This window comes from Aethalodelphis obliquidens, unplaced genomic scaffold, assembly GCF_003676395.1.
Source record: "Aethalodelphis obliquidens isolate GAN/ISIS:26980383/991018 unplaced genomic scaffold, ASM367639v1 scaffold2, whole genome shotgun sequence".
Taxonomy (NCBI): domain Eukaryota; kingdom Metazoa; phylum Chordata; class Mammalia; order Artiodactyla; family Delphinidae; genus Aethalodelphis; species Aethalodelphis obliquidens.
This window is the reverse complement of record NW_020837946.1, coordinates 9,310,349-9,326,543: the sequence shown is the minus strand read 5'-3', so window position 1 is coordinate 9,326,543 and position 16,195 is coordinate 9,310,349. Positions and strand designations below refer to the sequence as shown.

Sequence of the window (16,195 nt, the reverse complement as noted above, 5' to 3'; positions counted from 1 at the left end):
ATGTTAAGCACCTTAGCTATTTCACTCTATTATTTCTCAGTCAGATACTGATCATGAGATCCTCTAAAAACAGGAAAAAAATCATTTTTATCAGTTCCCAAAAGTGAGAAAAACTGTTCATAAGAGTTCTAGTCAAAAAGTGATTGCTATAAGTTCCTTCAGGAACTTAAAAGCAATCTGAAACTGATTCATTAATGTTTCTTGTAAGCCTCACACTGGGGATCTATTCTATAAATCAGCTGTCTGAAGATAATAAAAATACATATCCATGTACTTGTAAATAATGTATACATAATATAAAGCTGCTTTTTAAAAGCACTTACAACATTATAATACCTTGAGTTTATGTATACAATCTACATTCATTTTCAAACAGTTGATCAAGCATCCTACTAGATGCAATATGTTATTAGATACCAGAGCACAATATATTAAGCTACCCCTTGTTCAATATCTCCCTTAATGTATTACTAGCTATACATGCAACCATAATGAAAAAAAATTTTTAAACATAAAAAATAAATATACTATATAAGATTTTTATCTAGTTAAACAGTAAAGATGAAGAGCCAAACGGATCATCTTCCAATTCCAAATCATCAAATCACCACTACATACAAAGCTTTTTTGGAGATATGGGCACTGCTACATTATACTTTTATGAGCTTATCCAAATTAACTTCAACAAAGAACGGTAGTAACAGGCAGCCCATGACAAGAGTTTCTTGTAAGCTCAGTAACTCTCTTTACCTTGCAATCGTCCCATCTCGGAATCATCCGATTCACTCTCCCCAGAAGTGGTCATGCCCACAGCCCCTGCAACAGAACTAGAGGCTTCGAAGAGGGGGGAAAGGTGAGGGTTAGGAGAGGAACATTTAAATTCATTATGTCTGGTTTATCTTAAAAAAGAAAAAGCAGAGTTTTACAGACAACAATGAATAAAGGCAAACGTGTCTGCCCATTGCACACCAGCTGTTATTCTAGACTTCATCATGTAGGTTTTATGGAAAAAAGATGGCTCAACTACATTAGAAACAAGCATAATATACAAGCTTTGCATTTCACTCGTACATGGTTTTCATAGTTTCCTCCTGTCTTTGAAACTGTTCCTGAATTGAGTCTTATCCTGAACTCCTCTACCAAAAGTCCATAAACATAACACTGCTAAAAAACCATTGTGATATTTAATAGATGGGCAATTAGTCACAAACAGAAAAGCAAAACTGACATTTGGGGAAAATGTTCCATGTAGATGTGTGCCTTCTTCAGTCTGCTTTATTCCTGGACTATAGTCTGGATACGATCGTTTGCCGTGTTTTCTTTCATTTCAAGACTGTGCAAAGATTACGCTCTCTTATTTCCAGGACAAAACATTGAAGAAACACATTACAACTGACAGAAGACTGCAAAACACTGAAGTACAAAAGACAGGGCAACTAACATGTCAAAACAAATGCAGAATGAAGAGTTCAGATTCAGAAGGATTCTACTACCCAAAATGCTAACCTGATCGATAATTCAGTCTAAGTAAATAGTGGCTGATTCTACAATATTATAAATCTGACCAGGAGACGAAAATATATTCCTGTAAAACTAGCAGTTTTACTGTCCCCTCCTCTCAGTGTCTGTTGAGTCCTAAAGCATTTTTTGTACATAGACGACTCTCAGCTGTGTATGACCACATCATCCACAATACCTTAAGTCCTGTCCACTTGACAGATGGTGACAGAATGCAAGGCAGGAAGAATATTTTTGTCATTATTAAAAGAGGCACATGGATCACGTATGTGAATGTAAAGAGTTTTTCTGAAGAAAGAGATGTAAATACACCAGCCACCAACTCTGTTTTCTTAATACTTTTCTTCACCCCTCATTTAAGTATTCTAACATTTCACCGGGATTTTTAAAGAACTTGTAGAAAAATGTATGGTTTAGAACAGGAATCAGCAAACTGTGGCCCACAGGCCAAATCCAGTCCAGCACACCACTTTGCAAATAAAATTTTGTTAAAACATACGCAAACTCATTCACTCACATACCTGTGGCTGCTTTTGTGCTACAACCACAGAGTTGTTCCAACAGAGCCTGCATAAAGCCTAAATCATCAGTTATCTGGCCCTTCACAGAAAACGTTGGCAACCCCATGGTTTAGAGTAACAGGCTAAGTAGAAATGCTAATATTAAGGAGTAATGGAGTTTAGCAAAATCCACACTTCTGATGGAGAAAAAGGAAATAACAACTGTACTTATATATATATAAGGCTACTTGTAGGTAGCACTCATTAAATGCCGACTGTATGGAGAACGTGTCCATGTGTTTGCTCTCAACCATACAGAGAAGTATTACAAGCTCCACCATGCACATGAGGAAACCAAGGCTTTGTGTCTTTGAGTGCTTGCCCAAGGTCGGACAACTGACCACGGGCGTGAGACGTGAGCCCAGGCAGTCTGACTTCGCAGGCCGCACTCGTACGAGCTGCACGCTACCAGCGCCTCGCACTTACCCTCCAGCACTCGTTCCTGATTTCAGTGCCGCTGCTTCTTCGTGTTATACAGAAACCACGCCAACCAGTCCTGCTACCAGGTCCCAATTATGACTGAACTTAGTCAAGTGGCTCTTAAACTTACTTTGAAACTTTTACAAAATGTGGAAAGCAAATACTAAGTTTTGGCAAACAAAATTGTTGGTTTTTCTTTCTTTCCTGCTCCCCCCTCAAAGGCACACTCTGGAACCACACATTTTTTAAGAAAAAAAAAATCACAAGTTCACTTAAGGTAATGCTGGGTTTTTTTTAAAGCGTATCAGAGGTTCTACTAGTTTGACTTTAAACCAGTCTACAAATCTACAACTTACAATTTTAAAGGTTTAACCTTAAGTGACTTCTTAAACATATTATTCTAAGAACTGACATAATGAATAATAAATACCTCAAATTGCCCTGACACAAAGACATTAACCAAGACATAAAACTTGTAAAAGCACAGAATTAAAAGAGCTGTTAAGACTATTATAGGGAGGGTCCCAACCTTAAGGGAGCCACAGACCCACTACAAGGAGGAGCAGGGATATTCTGGTTTTTAATCAAGTCGAGGGCCTATTTTGACACAAATCAGTTACTGGACCCAAGGAAAAAGATCCTTTCCAGCTGCCATTCCTTTGATGGCAAGTATTAATAGGCATTTGCTTACCATAGCTCCCTTTTTTCTAAGTTTTACAAAATTAAATCAACCAAACTAGCTTACAGTGAGCGGCTGTTTGTAAACTCATGCAGGTAAGGAAATGTAACCCATTAATAGCAGTCAGCGAGAAAGTTGCTTCAATCAAGGCATCAAACCTTGGGCAACACACACAAAATACATCCCAACACAAATATAAAAGCAAGGCTATCAAACAGAGAAAATCCAATGCCAGATTTTAAGAGGTGTCAATCTTTTTTTTTTGTTTAAACTGGTATCTCTCCCATCTAGTCTCAGCATATCTTCACAGCACCATGTAAGGCAGTTTCCAACACACAGTTAAAGCTGATAGAATTCACTTTTACTTGACAGGAACTGCTAAGGGTTTACCAAATACCTAAGTATAGGAGGCAACGGGAAGACATTTTTAGTGTCACAAAAACTTTTGAGCTAGGCCAGAAGAATGGTTGTTTGGAATATAATTACACCTTATGTGGGCCTTGGCATCAGGTGATATGGTAGCAATCTAATTTTTAGTGGTACTAACCAAATATAATGAGGGAGAGAAAAATTTACAAAACTGAGTTGCTTTCTTTTTACAATCTGACCCTGTTCATTTCTTGTGAAATTAAGATTCCCAATGCCAAATGTAGGTGTCAGAACATTTTTCCTTACTTTGATTGATTTCTGGGTATAAAGAAGATTGCCTGATTCCCCACCTTAGTATCACTAAGATTTGCAAGACTTTATCAGCACTATAAAGGGATGCTCAGTTCTAATGAAGTCTAAAACTAAACCCTTCAGCTCTTGGGACAATGTGGGGAACACTTAACTTTCAACTTCAAGAGCTGACATTTCTTCTATGAAGAGCTAGAGGGGTTGCACTCCACATCACAGTAAACTTCAGAGTGACCCAAAGGGACACCATTATCAACGAACTTTCCTAAATGTCAACAACACTGGCAAAGTCAGGGTGATATAAGCAAGTATTCCAAAGATGGAGCAATGCTTTAATATCTACATGTGAAAAAAGAAATACACTTATATCAACGAGGCCACTGAAATAAGTCAGGAAGAAATGATCTCTAAAAATAAAGAAACATTGAAAAATGAATATATACATAAGACTGAAGAGATTAATTTTTTTAAATTAGTAAAAACATTATTTCAAAATAAATGCTTCAGATGAAGTGAGTCTTATACCAACTGTATAAGAACTGTCTGAGAATGAACACTTGCCATAAGATGCTCTACGTTACCACCATCAGTTTGTACTCTACACGAACTTAGAGGGTTTTATTTTTCTTTAAATTCCAGTTTTACATACTGAGAAACGAAAGCACATTACACTGAAGAACTTAATATAAAGCTAGTAATAAGTAATCTGCCTCTTTCCCCAGAAGCACTTTAGTGAGCTGGCAGAGGAACCCCTGTAGTACGTACAAGGGATCCAGCCTCCGAAAGGTAATAAAGTTAGTGCTGCTCTAACGCCAGTGAACATGCACATGTATCTTTTACATAAACTCAGAAAGCACCGAGATCACAATGGGATTTCAAATATGGATGACAATGAAACACAGGCGAGCCTTTCGGAGGGCAATCGCGTGAACCTAATCCCTTGAAGCTTTTATCCTCTTTGGCAAATATACCAAGGAACAAAATTTTACACACCACCCCCTCATTCTGGCCTCCAATTACACCCCTATGAATTAAACAAACTCGAGTAACCACAGGGAAGCAGAACACCACAGCTGTTATAACTGTGCACTTCTTTTCTCTAAGACCTGGATTTGAGAGTCACACATCCTAGTTTGTAACCCTGGCAAGCTTAACCATTATGCATCTCAGTTGTTCTCATTTATAAAATGAGGATAACAGCACCTCACACCTCAGCAGGTTGTTCTGAATATTAAATGAGAATATATGTAAAGTGCTTAATAGTGTGTCTGCAATGGAGTGTACACTCTGTAAATGTTAGCTATTGTAATTACCATAATGAGTCCACTTGAACAACACACTCAGCAGCTCCCTCTCAAAGTGTCATCCATATGGGAATTGCTCCACTTCCATAATCAGACTTGGAATAAACATTAAAACACTGGGAAGCATAGGCTGTGTGTCCTACAGAGCTTCAGTGAGTTGCATGTGCAATGCAGTGTATGTTTCCAAAAATCTACCATTTAACCCTTCAGAAAAACTATTCTGGGAAAAAGGCACCACCAGAAGAGATGCCGTAAGTTCGCCATGTAATCTATCATACAAAACCAGGAAAGACAAGTTGGTAAAGATGTTAAGCTGGACAGAAAGCTGAGACAAAAGGCACAGAACATGGACAGCAGTGGGCAGACCAGAACCTTCCTGGTAAATGAGGATATACAATCAACCACAGGCATTGAAGAAAACTGCACCTATTCTGATACTAACAGTAATACATGAAAGAACTCTGTTCAAAAGTAAGAACATGCCTACGCCTAAAGCTACGCATATCATCCAGATTTAAGGGACTCAACTCAGACCCATATGTTCATAATGATGACTTATAATATTTTTGTATCTGTTCTTAGTGTTAGTGAGAAATGCTTGTAACAAGCTACTGTTTAAAACCGTTAGCCACAATCAAGCCGTGGAGTGTCAGCCGCCTTCTGGCACTGGAAATGGGTACATACTTGGGGTGGGGCGGGGGGCCTAATTTTTGCTGGGCTAAGACATCTAGGAGAATAAAAATAAGAAACCCAGAAGAATAGGAATACTAGTCTTAAAGCTGCTTAGATTCAAACTGAATACTTGTTATTTTTTAGGGACTACAACATTCTAAATTAAAATTTAGACTTGTATGAAGCAATTTAAGCCACATCCTTACGTTTTTACTATGAATTTAAAGTTTTACAAACAATCAGTAGGCAACTATTATATGTACTGATCAATATTTAAGAAGCTTAAACAGAAAGGGACTTACTGCTTCTTAAAAGGCCTCTGAATGTAATTAGTACAAATTTGGATTTGGAAAAAGATTAAACAGCAACAACAACAAATGAATACAACTAATCAAAACACCAAATCTATAAAGCGGAACAAAAGCGAACAAGAAGTGTGATGGCTAACATCTTAAGATGTATCTGTCTCCTCTCTTCCATTATATTTGGTGTACCTAAAAAGTAAGTTATCTCCAAATAAATCTGGAAGATACATAAATGCTTTTTAGGCTTAAGAAGTGCCATCTACCTGCCGCTCCTTGGGGAGTTTCGTCCGTCCGTGCAGCTGAAGAATTCACTGTCTCCTGGTTGCCTTCAGGGTCTGCCATCTTCTCCTGTCGACGAGCTTCAGCTGCTCCTCTTTTGCCCAGGCCAGAGCCTCGCCGACTACAACAGAAAAATGCCATCATAGGCAGCACTCCCAGTGACCAGGAGCAATGTCCACACAGCACAAAGCTCCAATGCATGGAACACAGAGCTAGTTTCTTCTTTTTACATAAAAATTGTTGTAGAAAATCACTATGGGTAACAACCAAGACTTTGTATATTTAAAACTCATCCAAGCTATATCACATTGACAATACAAGCTTTTGTGTTGCTATGAGCTGTTGTCATCCTTACAAACAGAAGTGATTTTTAAACACTTCAACTACATGGAAAAGTGATTCCTTCTGCAGAAACAATTCAATTCATTTGAAATAGATCCCTAATTCCTGGGTAAATAGTGGACCACTATATGGACTTTCAGACTGATACTTCAAGTATCAGACTGATACTTGAAAATGGGGGCAGGACAGGGGGAGAGAAGAAGATGGGAAAAATTCCCATCACTTAAGTCCCGGATTACTTAAATCATCAAAAAATTACTATCCTAATAATGGACAATAGCTCTAGCCTTTAAAATAGAAGAAATGAGTATTTAATATTTATAAGTAAATACAGATGACATCTGGGAAGACACTTGTTTCTGATTGAGGCATAGTGTAAGATATGGAAAAAGGAATCATCAGTCATTTATCATGAAGCAGATTATATTTTATTGATGACTTTCTTTCTATTTTAATAGCGAAATCAGTAAGCAAATCAGGTAGAGACAGAAGACTTCCAAAATTACAACAACTTAATATTGTTTAAAGGCAGTTCCCCAAATGACCTCAGAAAGTGCAAAAATCTACTACTAAAGAAATGTTTTAGACTAAAGTAAACTACAGTGAAATTAGATGTTGTCTAGTAAAGAACAAGAAGGAACCAGGCATAAGTGACATGTAAATGAAAGCTCTGAATCACCAATGAGTTCTTGAAGAGTTTATTCTCTCAATTATTAAAACTCCTCCCTAAGCAGGGATTTACTTTGCCAACCTTTCATTCACAGGGGAAAAAAGCTCACTCCAAACCCCAATTACCAAGCTATAAATTAGTGGGATTCAAATTAAGTCATTTATTTAACATTTAATTTGTATCAACCATGTGACACACTCTGTGCTGAACATTTGGTTGCTGCCTTCAAGGTGTGTTAGTCTAAAGAGACGAAGCCGCAGCTGTGATCGACTACGAAAGCACTAAATTTAAGAGGAATCTCAACTAATTCAGAAAAGTTTGAGATGAAGAGCACTGCAGGCAGGCGGCTAGACAGCTTGTGTGTAGCATGTAAGTTACTTCTCGTTCATCAAGACAGTGGGCCCGAGGAGAAGGAGAGAATGCTGCAGAGAAAGATAGGACGCTAGATTACCTGACGCCACATACAGCTTAAAATTAATTTTCAACTACAGTGAATTTGGTTTATATCTAAGATTATAAACCTTGGGTAAACTGGATTCAAAGTTTGGCCCAAAACAGGACAAAAGCCCTAAAGAACTAAGAAATTTTCTCAGAGGTCCTCATAAAAGTACTGCCAAAAAACTTCAAAGGCAAACAGGTGTACTAACTCCAGATATTTTAGACAATCCTGACAGAACTAGGAAATAAGTGGAAAAGTAGAGATTAAAGTGGCAAGAGTCCATTTCTTATGACTTATTAGGTAACAAGTCATACTGTTTCCTTGTGTTACTACTGTACCCACGGCCAAGAGTATAAAGTCGATTACCTCAGAGAAGAACAAAAAGAAGTGCTTAAAGCCTTTCTACTGACCTAAGTTAGAGTAGGGAAAAGGTAAACTAAAATCAGTCACCTGCATCACTGGTTTCTGGCACATTTAGTAGAGAGAACAAAGTACATATAAGAGCAAACTACATATAAAGGATGGAGAAGTCCCATAAAGCTGTGATTACCAGCACAAGACCAAAACTGACCAAGCCTGAAAATCTGAGATGAAATTCCAACAAAAACATTTTTAACTTTATCCTAAGGTTCTGAATCAGTTAATAAAGTATATGAAATAATACACTGTATCATACGTGAAAGGTAGATCATCTTCTGAAAAAGGGCTCCCAAATAGCAACCAGGAGGAATGGGAACTGGAGAAGCGAGAGGACACAAACCAAACCTACATTCTTCTGTGAGGAGAGGTACTGGAGCACAAAATGAAAATTAAGTACATCTCTCCCCCTCACCCATTAAACTCAGTAACTTGTGCCAACACTTTTAGAAACTAATTAGGCAATATTACAGCCATTACAACAGGCATCCCTTCTGATCCATTAATCACACTACTGGGAAATTTAGCTACCTTTAAAAATAACCCAAATCTGCATAAAGATGCTCATTAGAGATTTCTTTGGCAGACTAGAACTCTGAAAGCAACCAGACTTTCAACTATTGGCAATAACTCTGTGCAAATAATGTAACAGCAGAGGAAAAGGTAGAAGACAAAGGTGTTGCCCAAAAAAGGCATGATTAAAACTTAGCAAAAAAAAGGTAAATAAATATTGGGGAAGAATTCACAAAAATATACAGCAATACTAGCTATATTAAAACAAATTTCTTTGCTCAACATTAAAGAGAAAATTTTAATAATTTTTAAAAACTTACAAAATTAAGGATTTTGCTGAAAGCTGAACACAGATGACGAGCTAATCATAAACTGGCAAAGCCCAGATTATTACCTGGCACTAGCACAGGAGCCCGTGGTCTTTTGGCGTGTGCTCCGCCTCAAACTGGGGAGCTCAGCAGGTGGGGATTCGCTGCGCTTCTTGGTAGATTTTCTTAAACCTATACATGTGAAATGCAAAAGTAAAAATTTTAAAAGAGCAGTTACCTTAAATTAAAAATGACAACAATTCTTCAGGTCATCATCCGGTCAAAAATCCATGGACTCTTCCACGGCCTCTCTAGCGGTCTCCAGGTTTACTTCCATAGTTTGATTTTACTGCACCTGCTCATACTGGGGAAGTTCATGTGGTGCTTGGCATTCCTGTTCAGGAGAAATCTTCTCACTCTGGCCTAACCTTGACGCAAGCTAACCAACACCATGAATGACAGTCCCTCTCCTCTCAAACCATCCTCTTGAAAAGTTCCTATCACAACTCTACTCTTCCACTACTCTTCTCCACTAACTAAAGCCAAGAGATTTTTTTTTGTATATACTATGTATTTCAGGACTTTACTGTATTTCATTCAGCACTTTACTGCATTCTCTTTGCACTGTCCCATTTCACCTAGTTTATATGAGGCTCATCAATAAGGCCATGAGAGAACAAAATGTTTCCTTTCACCAACTCAATGGCAAGAAATATACATTTGAACTGAAGGTTATTCAAATGTCCAATTTACAGAATACTGTATAATTAGGGGGAGAAAGTCAATCAAGCACACTTTACATGTTATTCTGGAATCTAACTAATACCTTTATAGGGATAACGGATTCTGAGAAAAGTTTATTGCTAGTTCATGAACAATGGGGAAGCCATCAGAGCATCGTCTACTGCCCCCCGCCCCCCAAACAACACTTACTCTACACCATACATGACATGACAACACACAGGGTGGTGAGCTCTATCTAAACAAAGACCCCTAGCAGTAAGAGGTCTCCGAAGTCAACAGAGCATACTTCCACCGGAACTTTTGGCATCATCTTAAATAGATGGTAACTTTCTCAGAGACCAACTGTACAATAGCAGTTCTCCAGATCATTTGTTTCTTCTCCAATTTTAATTTTTTTCCACTTCACTGCTTTAAAAAGTGTAAAGATAAGAAATTCCTTACTCTTGATTTTGTTAAAAACACCACTAAAAAAAAAGTCCAGAAAGAGGACTTGGGAAAGAGGTGGCAAAAAGGATTCTAGACATCTTCTTGACCTTTTAGACTCTTCATTTAAAAACTTCAGTTCATCCAATTTGCACTTAAACTATACATAATGAAAGTTGCTAGGTGAAAAGCAAGCTATTAAAAACTCTTTAAACACAAAGCAGAAAGTATAAGGACAAAAATCTATGTTCAGACAGGCATTACCATTTAGAAATCTAAACCAGACCTTTTGGGCCCTTCTCCCCCCACCTCCCACCCCAAAGAACTTCTGTGAAAGATTATCTAGACTCTTCAAACCAGCATAAAAGGATCAAAGAGTGAAACTTAAAGTGACAAAAGAAGACTGGCCTAAGCGTTTCTTAAATTTCAGTTTTATTTTAAGGTTGATTTTCTATATAGCTGTCACCAGAATTATTTGATGTGATCACAAAGCTATATCTGACATCCTATATACTATTTTATCTTTGCCTAGCTGGATACACACCCCAGACACCTGAAAGATGGACACGGCATGTAGACGGATTATGGAGCTAGCTTAATATATTCAGCTAATAATGTCACTATTTTTTAATATTTAAAAAATTTAGAAATTTTATAATATTTCAGAAAATATTAAATTACACTTATCTATCTGAATTATGTGACTAAGTTGGACTAAAAAATGTACAATTTAGAGGGAAAAAGCCATCAGTGCACATTATATTAAAACTGCAAAAAACATAAGGTACTTTCACTTATAAGGCACTTTCAAAACCTTTGTATTATTGTCACTAATATTACTTAGTTCATGTAATACTAAAGTATCTATAAATACCATGATACAGTAATAGAGACACTAGTACAAATTTTCACATCTATTTAGTGACATTCAAAATAATATTCAACAATGTATTGTGGGCTACTGCTTTATTGCTAATCTGTGGTGACAGTATACTTTTTGACACTTTCACTACTCATGTCCTATTTTAGACTCTGGTGTTTAACTCTCTCTTAAACAACTTCATTCAAATGTAATTTCCGTATGATAAAATGTACTCATTTTAAGTGCACGGGGTTTAATGAGTTTGACAAACTTATTCACGCATATAACCAACACCACAATCAAGACATAGAACGTTTCCATCACTTTAAAAAGTTCCTTTATGGCCCTTTCAATTAATCCCCCCCTCACACTTCAGGTCCCTGGCAATCACTGGTCTTCTTTTCTGCTGCTATTGTCTACTCTGGAGTTTCATATAAATGGAATCATACAGTGTCGTGGGGATGAACTCATGGTGTTGCACGTATTGGTCCATTCCTTTTGATTGCAAAGTGGTATTCCTTTGTGTGGATGTGCCACAATCTCTCTAACCATTCTTGGTGTTAGACTTTAAAAGAACTGTACTAAGTTACAGAGAAGTAGGGCAGAGAAAAACCAAAACAAGAGTGAACAGAAAGCTATTTATAACTGATATCACAATACCATAATGTAAAATGACTCTCAGGCTAATTGACATTAACTCCATCCAGCCTGATAAAGTAAGAGAACCCCCAACATTTTGCTCTCTAAACTTCCTTAGAGGGGAACTACATAAATTCTTCCAAAAGTCTAAAACATGTTTAGAAGATAGAAAGGTCATAAATTCTGGGACAAAGGAAAGCTGAAGCACAAACTTCAGCTTGGTAGATAAAGTATTTCCTAGAAAACCAGGACAGCTTAACCTTCTTTTGGCCATTCGGCAAACTGACAATGCTAGCACATACTATCTTCACAATTTTATTTATTTATTCTTTAATATTTATTTATTTGGCTGCTCTGGGTCTTAGCTGTGGCATGTGGGATCTAGTTCCCTGACCAGGGATTGAACCCAGGCCCCCTGCATGGACAGCACGGAGTCTTAACCACTGGACCACCAGGGAAGTCCCTATTTCACAATTTTAGATCGGCTATGGAGATTTTCAAAAGCACTTTCAGATATAAAGTTGTAATAATTCTCATTTTTCAGACACAAAAATATTAACTGACTTGCTTAAAAGTGCATAACCCAAACAACTACACAATTCTAAGCTTATTTTAAAGCAGAACAGAGAGTACTACATCTTCAATATACTTGTGGCAAGGTGTTAAAATTTTGCTTTACTGGTTCGTTTAGAAAACTTTAAACTCTCTGTATAAAAATAGAGTATTTTTGTAGAACTGAAATGTTTCCTATCATTCTACTGGTCAAATATGGAGTATTTTAATAAATGGTGGAAACATGGAAAAGTGTAAACCTACAACCTACTGAAAATCGATTAAAACATCTGTGCATGGGAACACACATACCACAAACACATCTCTCCGTCCCAGGCTCTGTAATGCAGCAAAACTGCATTATCATTTATTTTTATGATGCCACTTTGAGAAGCAACCAGAATATCACTGATCAAATTAATATATTCTTATCCACAAAGCCTTTGTGTAATACAGTTAGGTATAAATCTTGTATCAAAGCTCTTATTACAGTTGACCCTTGAACAATGCAGGGTCCACTTATACTTGGATATTTTTCAGTAAACCGTAAATACTACAGTACTACACGGTCTGTGGCTGGTTGAATCCAAGGATGTGGAGGAACCATGGATAAGGACAGGCAGCTATTAGTTACATGCAGACTAACCCCTCATTGTTCAAGATCAACTGTATTACCAGTATAAGAATATGTGCACTTGTAACTACAAATATATTCCTATAATCTTTATTCCTTTGGATAAAGGTGAAACTAGCAGTTAGTATTCTCTTAAAATTCCTAATTGATTTGTCTTCTACAATACAGGTATGTCTTACTCTTTTTTTTTTTTTTTGAAAAAGTATTCCTAAGCAAAACTGATTTACACGAAGTGCAGGGCTTCACCCTTAAAAAAAAAAAAGTCCTTTTTTTAAAGTGTGACATTTTTAAAGTGTGACATTTGAAATGTGAAATAATTAAACCTCTTATATATCCAACTGTAAGCTTGGATTTTTAAAAATATAACAACATTTTAAAAGAATCAACAAATTAAGGGCCTTAGACATTTTACTTTCTGGACTCTTACTAACGTAAAAATAGTTAAGATGTTCGTGGGTACCTTCTACTTATGACTGATTTTTCTTTTCGACTTGAAATATTAAAACTATTTCTCATTACATTAACATCTCAGTACAAAAGTATTTCTCTTGGAAAAGGTATGGTTTTCACTCTTAACTGTGTCAAATTACTTTAAAAGTAGCAATAGACAACTGGGCAATACACATTCACTATCAGCTTTCATTCTATTTTTAATTCTCACATGATCTGATACAGGTATGCTAATCTTTGACATGATATACACATATAATCGAACCTACTACACAGTTCTATAATGAAAATAGAGCAGTCCTCTCAATAATAAAATATTCTAGCAATGCAATAATTAAACTTCCCAATTTCCTGAAAGATTCCTTCTGCTGTACAAGAGTAAACATGAATGTCAATGTAGTTCATAAGGTTGTTTGAAAATCAAGCAGAGGAGGAGCGGGAGACTGACCTAACATCTCTATTCAGTGAATAATGACTCCATTCAAATAAATGGACACTTTTATTCTGCAATTTATATAATCATTTTAAAGTGACAGTAAAAGATGATCAAACAGACATCTACTGTATATTATCTAGCAGCCCTTTTTCTGAGCACCTGCCTCTTTTTTTCTCTTTCTTTTAAAAAAATTCTTTGCAGAGCTATCTCCTAACCCTTCTCCATGTGGTACTGATGGAACTGTCATCCACAATATACTCCCACTATATGAGTGAGACTCAAACTGTTGTATTTTCATCATCTACAATTACAACTCCTCCACCACTATCCCCTCCCCCTCACCATACTAATTCATTTAAGGACAGGCATATGACCCGAGGATATAAGAGACTTTCGTATAGAAATATAAATGATTGGACAGTGTTTTGGGGAAAGAGGGGGAATGAGGGTGTCATAAGTCACAGACTTGGGACTGACAGGACCATCTTCATTTGAGCTCCTGGATCCAGCCAAGCCTGAAGCTAGACAATCTCTTGGCTTTACCAGTCATGTGAGCTGATTTCCATTTAATTTTAGTTGAATATGTATCACATATAACCCCAATCTTCTGATTATAAGTCATTACTGTATTATAATTTGTAGTCTAGAGTAGGTATGGACCAAATCCTGCTGGTAGCCTGTTTCTGTACAGCCCACTAGCTAAGAATGCTTTTTATATTTTTAGAGAGTTGTAATAAAATAAGAATATGTGACAAAGGCTGTATGTGGTCAGTAGACCCTAAAATATTTACTATATGGGTCTTTACAGAAAACATTTATTGACCTGGACTTTGAGGAGAAATAGGAAGAAAAGTATAAGGACTTGCCTGAAGTTTAGGGGAAAAAAACAGTCCCTCGCCAACCCCTCCCCCCCACAAAAAACCTCTCCAAAACAAAATCTCTTTGTTTGGAAAAAGAAAAACCAAAAACCAAAAACCAAACAAGATCTAAGCTAAACAATATCTTAGTAATAAAAAAAGTTTCAGGGCTTCCCTGGTGGCGCAGTGGTTGAGAATCTGCCTGCCGATGCAGGGGACACGGATTCGAGCCCTGGTCTGGGAAGATCCCACATGCCGCGGAGCAACTAGGCCCGTGAGCCACAACTACTGGGCCTGCGCTCTGCAACAAGAGAAGCCACGACAGTGAGAGGCCTGCACACCACGACGAAGAGTAGCCCCCGCTTGCCGCAACTGGAGAAAACCCTCGCACAGAAATGGGGACCCAACACAGCCAAAAATAAATAAATAAACAAACCAATGAACCGACATTAAAAAAAAAAAGTTTCAGTACTAATTTTTCTACAATATTATGTATCTTGATTTTTTTTTTTTTTTACTTACAGTTTTTGGCATATTCCTATAGAGAGTAAATACATTCCATTTTAAAATGGAGCAGACAAACTGTTATGAATAAGGAACACAAACCAATACCTTAAACAAGGGTAGATATCTAGAAAAATTACTACAATTCATTTACATTTATAGATATCAAAAGACGAATATACTGATCTTTTAAACACAAATCCCCTATTTGTTTAATATTAAAAAGAGCGGACTTCCCTGGTGGCACAGTGGTTAAGAATCCGCCTGCCAATGAAGGGGACATGGGTTCGAGCCCTGGTCCAGGAAGATCCCACATGCTGCGGAGCAACTAAGCCCATGCGCCACAACTACTGACCGTGTGCTCTAAAGCTCGAGGGCCGCAACTACTGAGCTTGCAGGCCACAACAACTGAAGCCCGCATGCCTAGAGCCCGTGCTCCGCAACAAGAGAAGCCACCGCAATGAGAAGCCTGTGTACCGCAACGAAGAGTAGCCCTCACTCGCTGCAACTAGAGAAAGCCCACGCACAGCAATGAAGACCTAATGCAGCCAAAAAGTAAATTAGTTAATTTTTAAAAAAATGTTAAAAATAAAAAGAGCCTTCAAGTAACTACTTTAAAGATCCATTTACATATAAAATCTGTTTCAATGGGTTTTCAGAACCACTCCTTTTTCCTTCATAAAAGAAAAAAAAGCACCAAATAACAGGACTATTACCACATATGAGGAGTTCAATTTAGAATCATGTAATTGGATCGCTTTGCTACAGGAAAAACTGGACCCAATAAAGAGAATTAATTAATGATGGGTATATTTTCAGTGGCTAACTCAATTCCTTCAGCCACTGCAGAATCATGAGAACCTGGTATATCTTGATATTGTTGTGTATCTATGTTCAAGTACATACATCTCTATCAAAGGCTGCTTTTCTAAAATAAATTCACAAAATGAAAAGTAACCTATCATATAAAAGGGATCATAGATGTTTATT

General features: G+C 37.1%; 1 protein-coding gene across 28 annotated transcripts in view; it reads right to left on the bottom strand.

The window, feature by feature from the left end:
- Positions 1 to 16,195, bottom strand: part of TRIP12 (thyroid hormone receptor interactor 12) — a 150,596-nt gene that overhangs the window by 64,394 nt on the left and 70,007 nt on the right. For 27 of the 28 annotated variants that reach the window (XM_027119086.1, XM_027119147.1, XM_027119076.1 and 24 more), the window contains 3 exons: positions 9,191 to 9,296; positions 6,400 to 6,536; positions 751 to 834 (listed from right to left, as the gene is read on the bottom strand). In XM_027119086.1, the coding sequence (XP_026974887.1) occupies positions 751 to 834; positions 6,400 to 6,536; positions 9,191 to 9,296 (327 nt within the window). The remainder of the gene's footprint in view (positions 1 to 750; positions 835 to 6,399; positions 6,537 to 9,190; positions 9,297 to 16,195) is intronic. The other variant, XM_027119289.1, reaches the window with a different exon arrangement.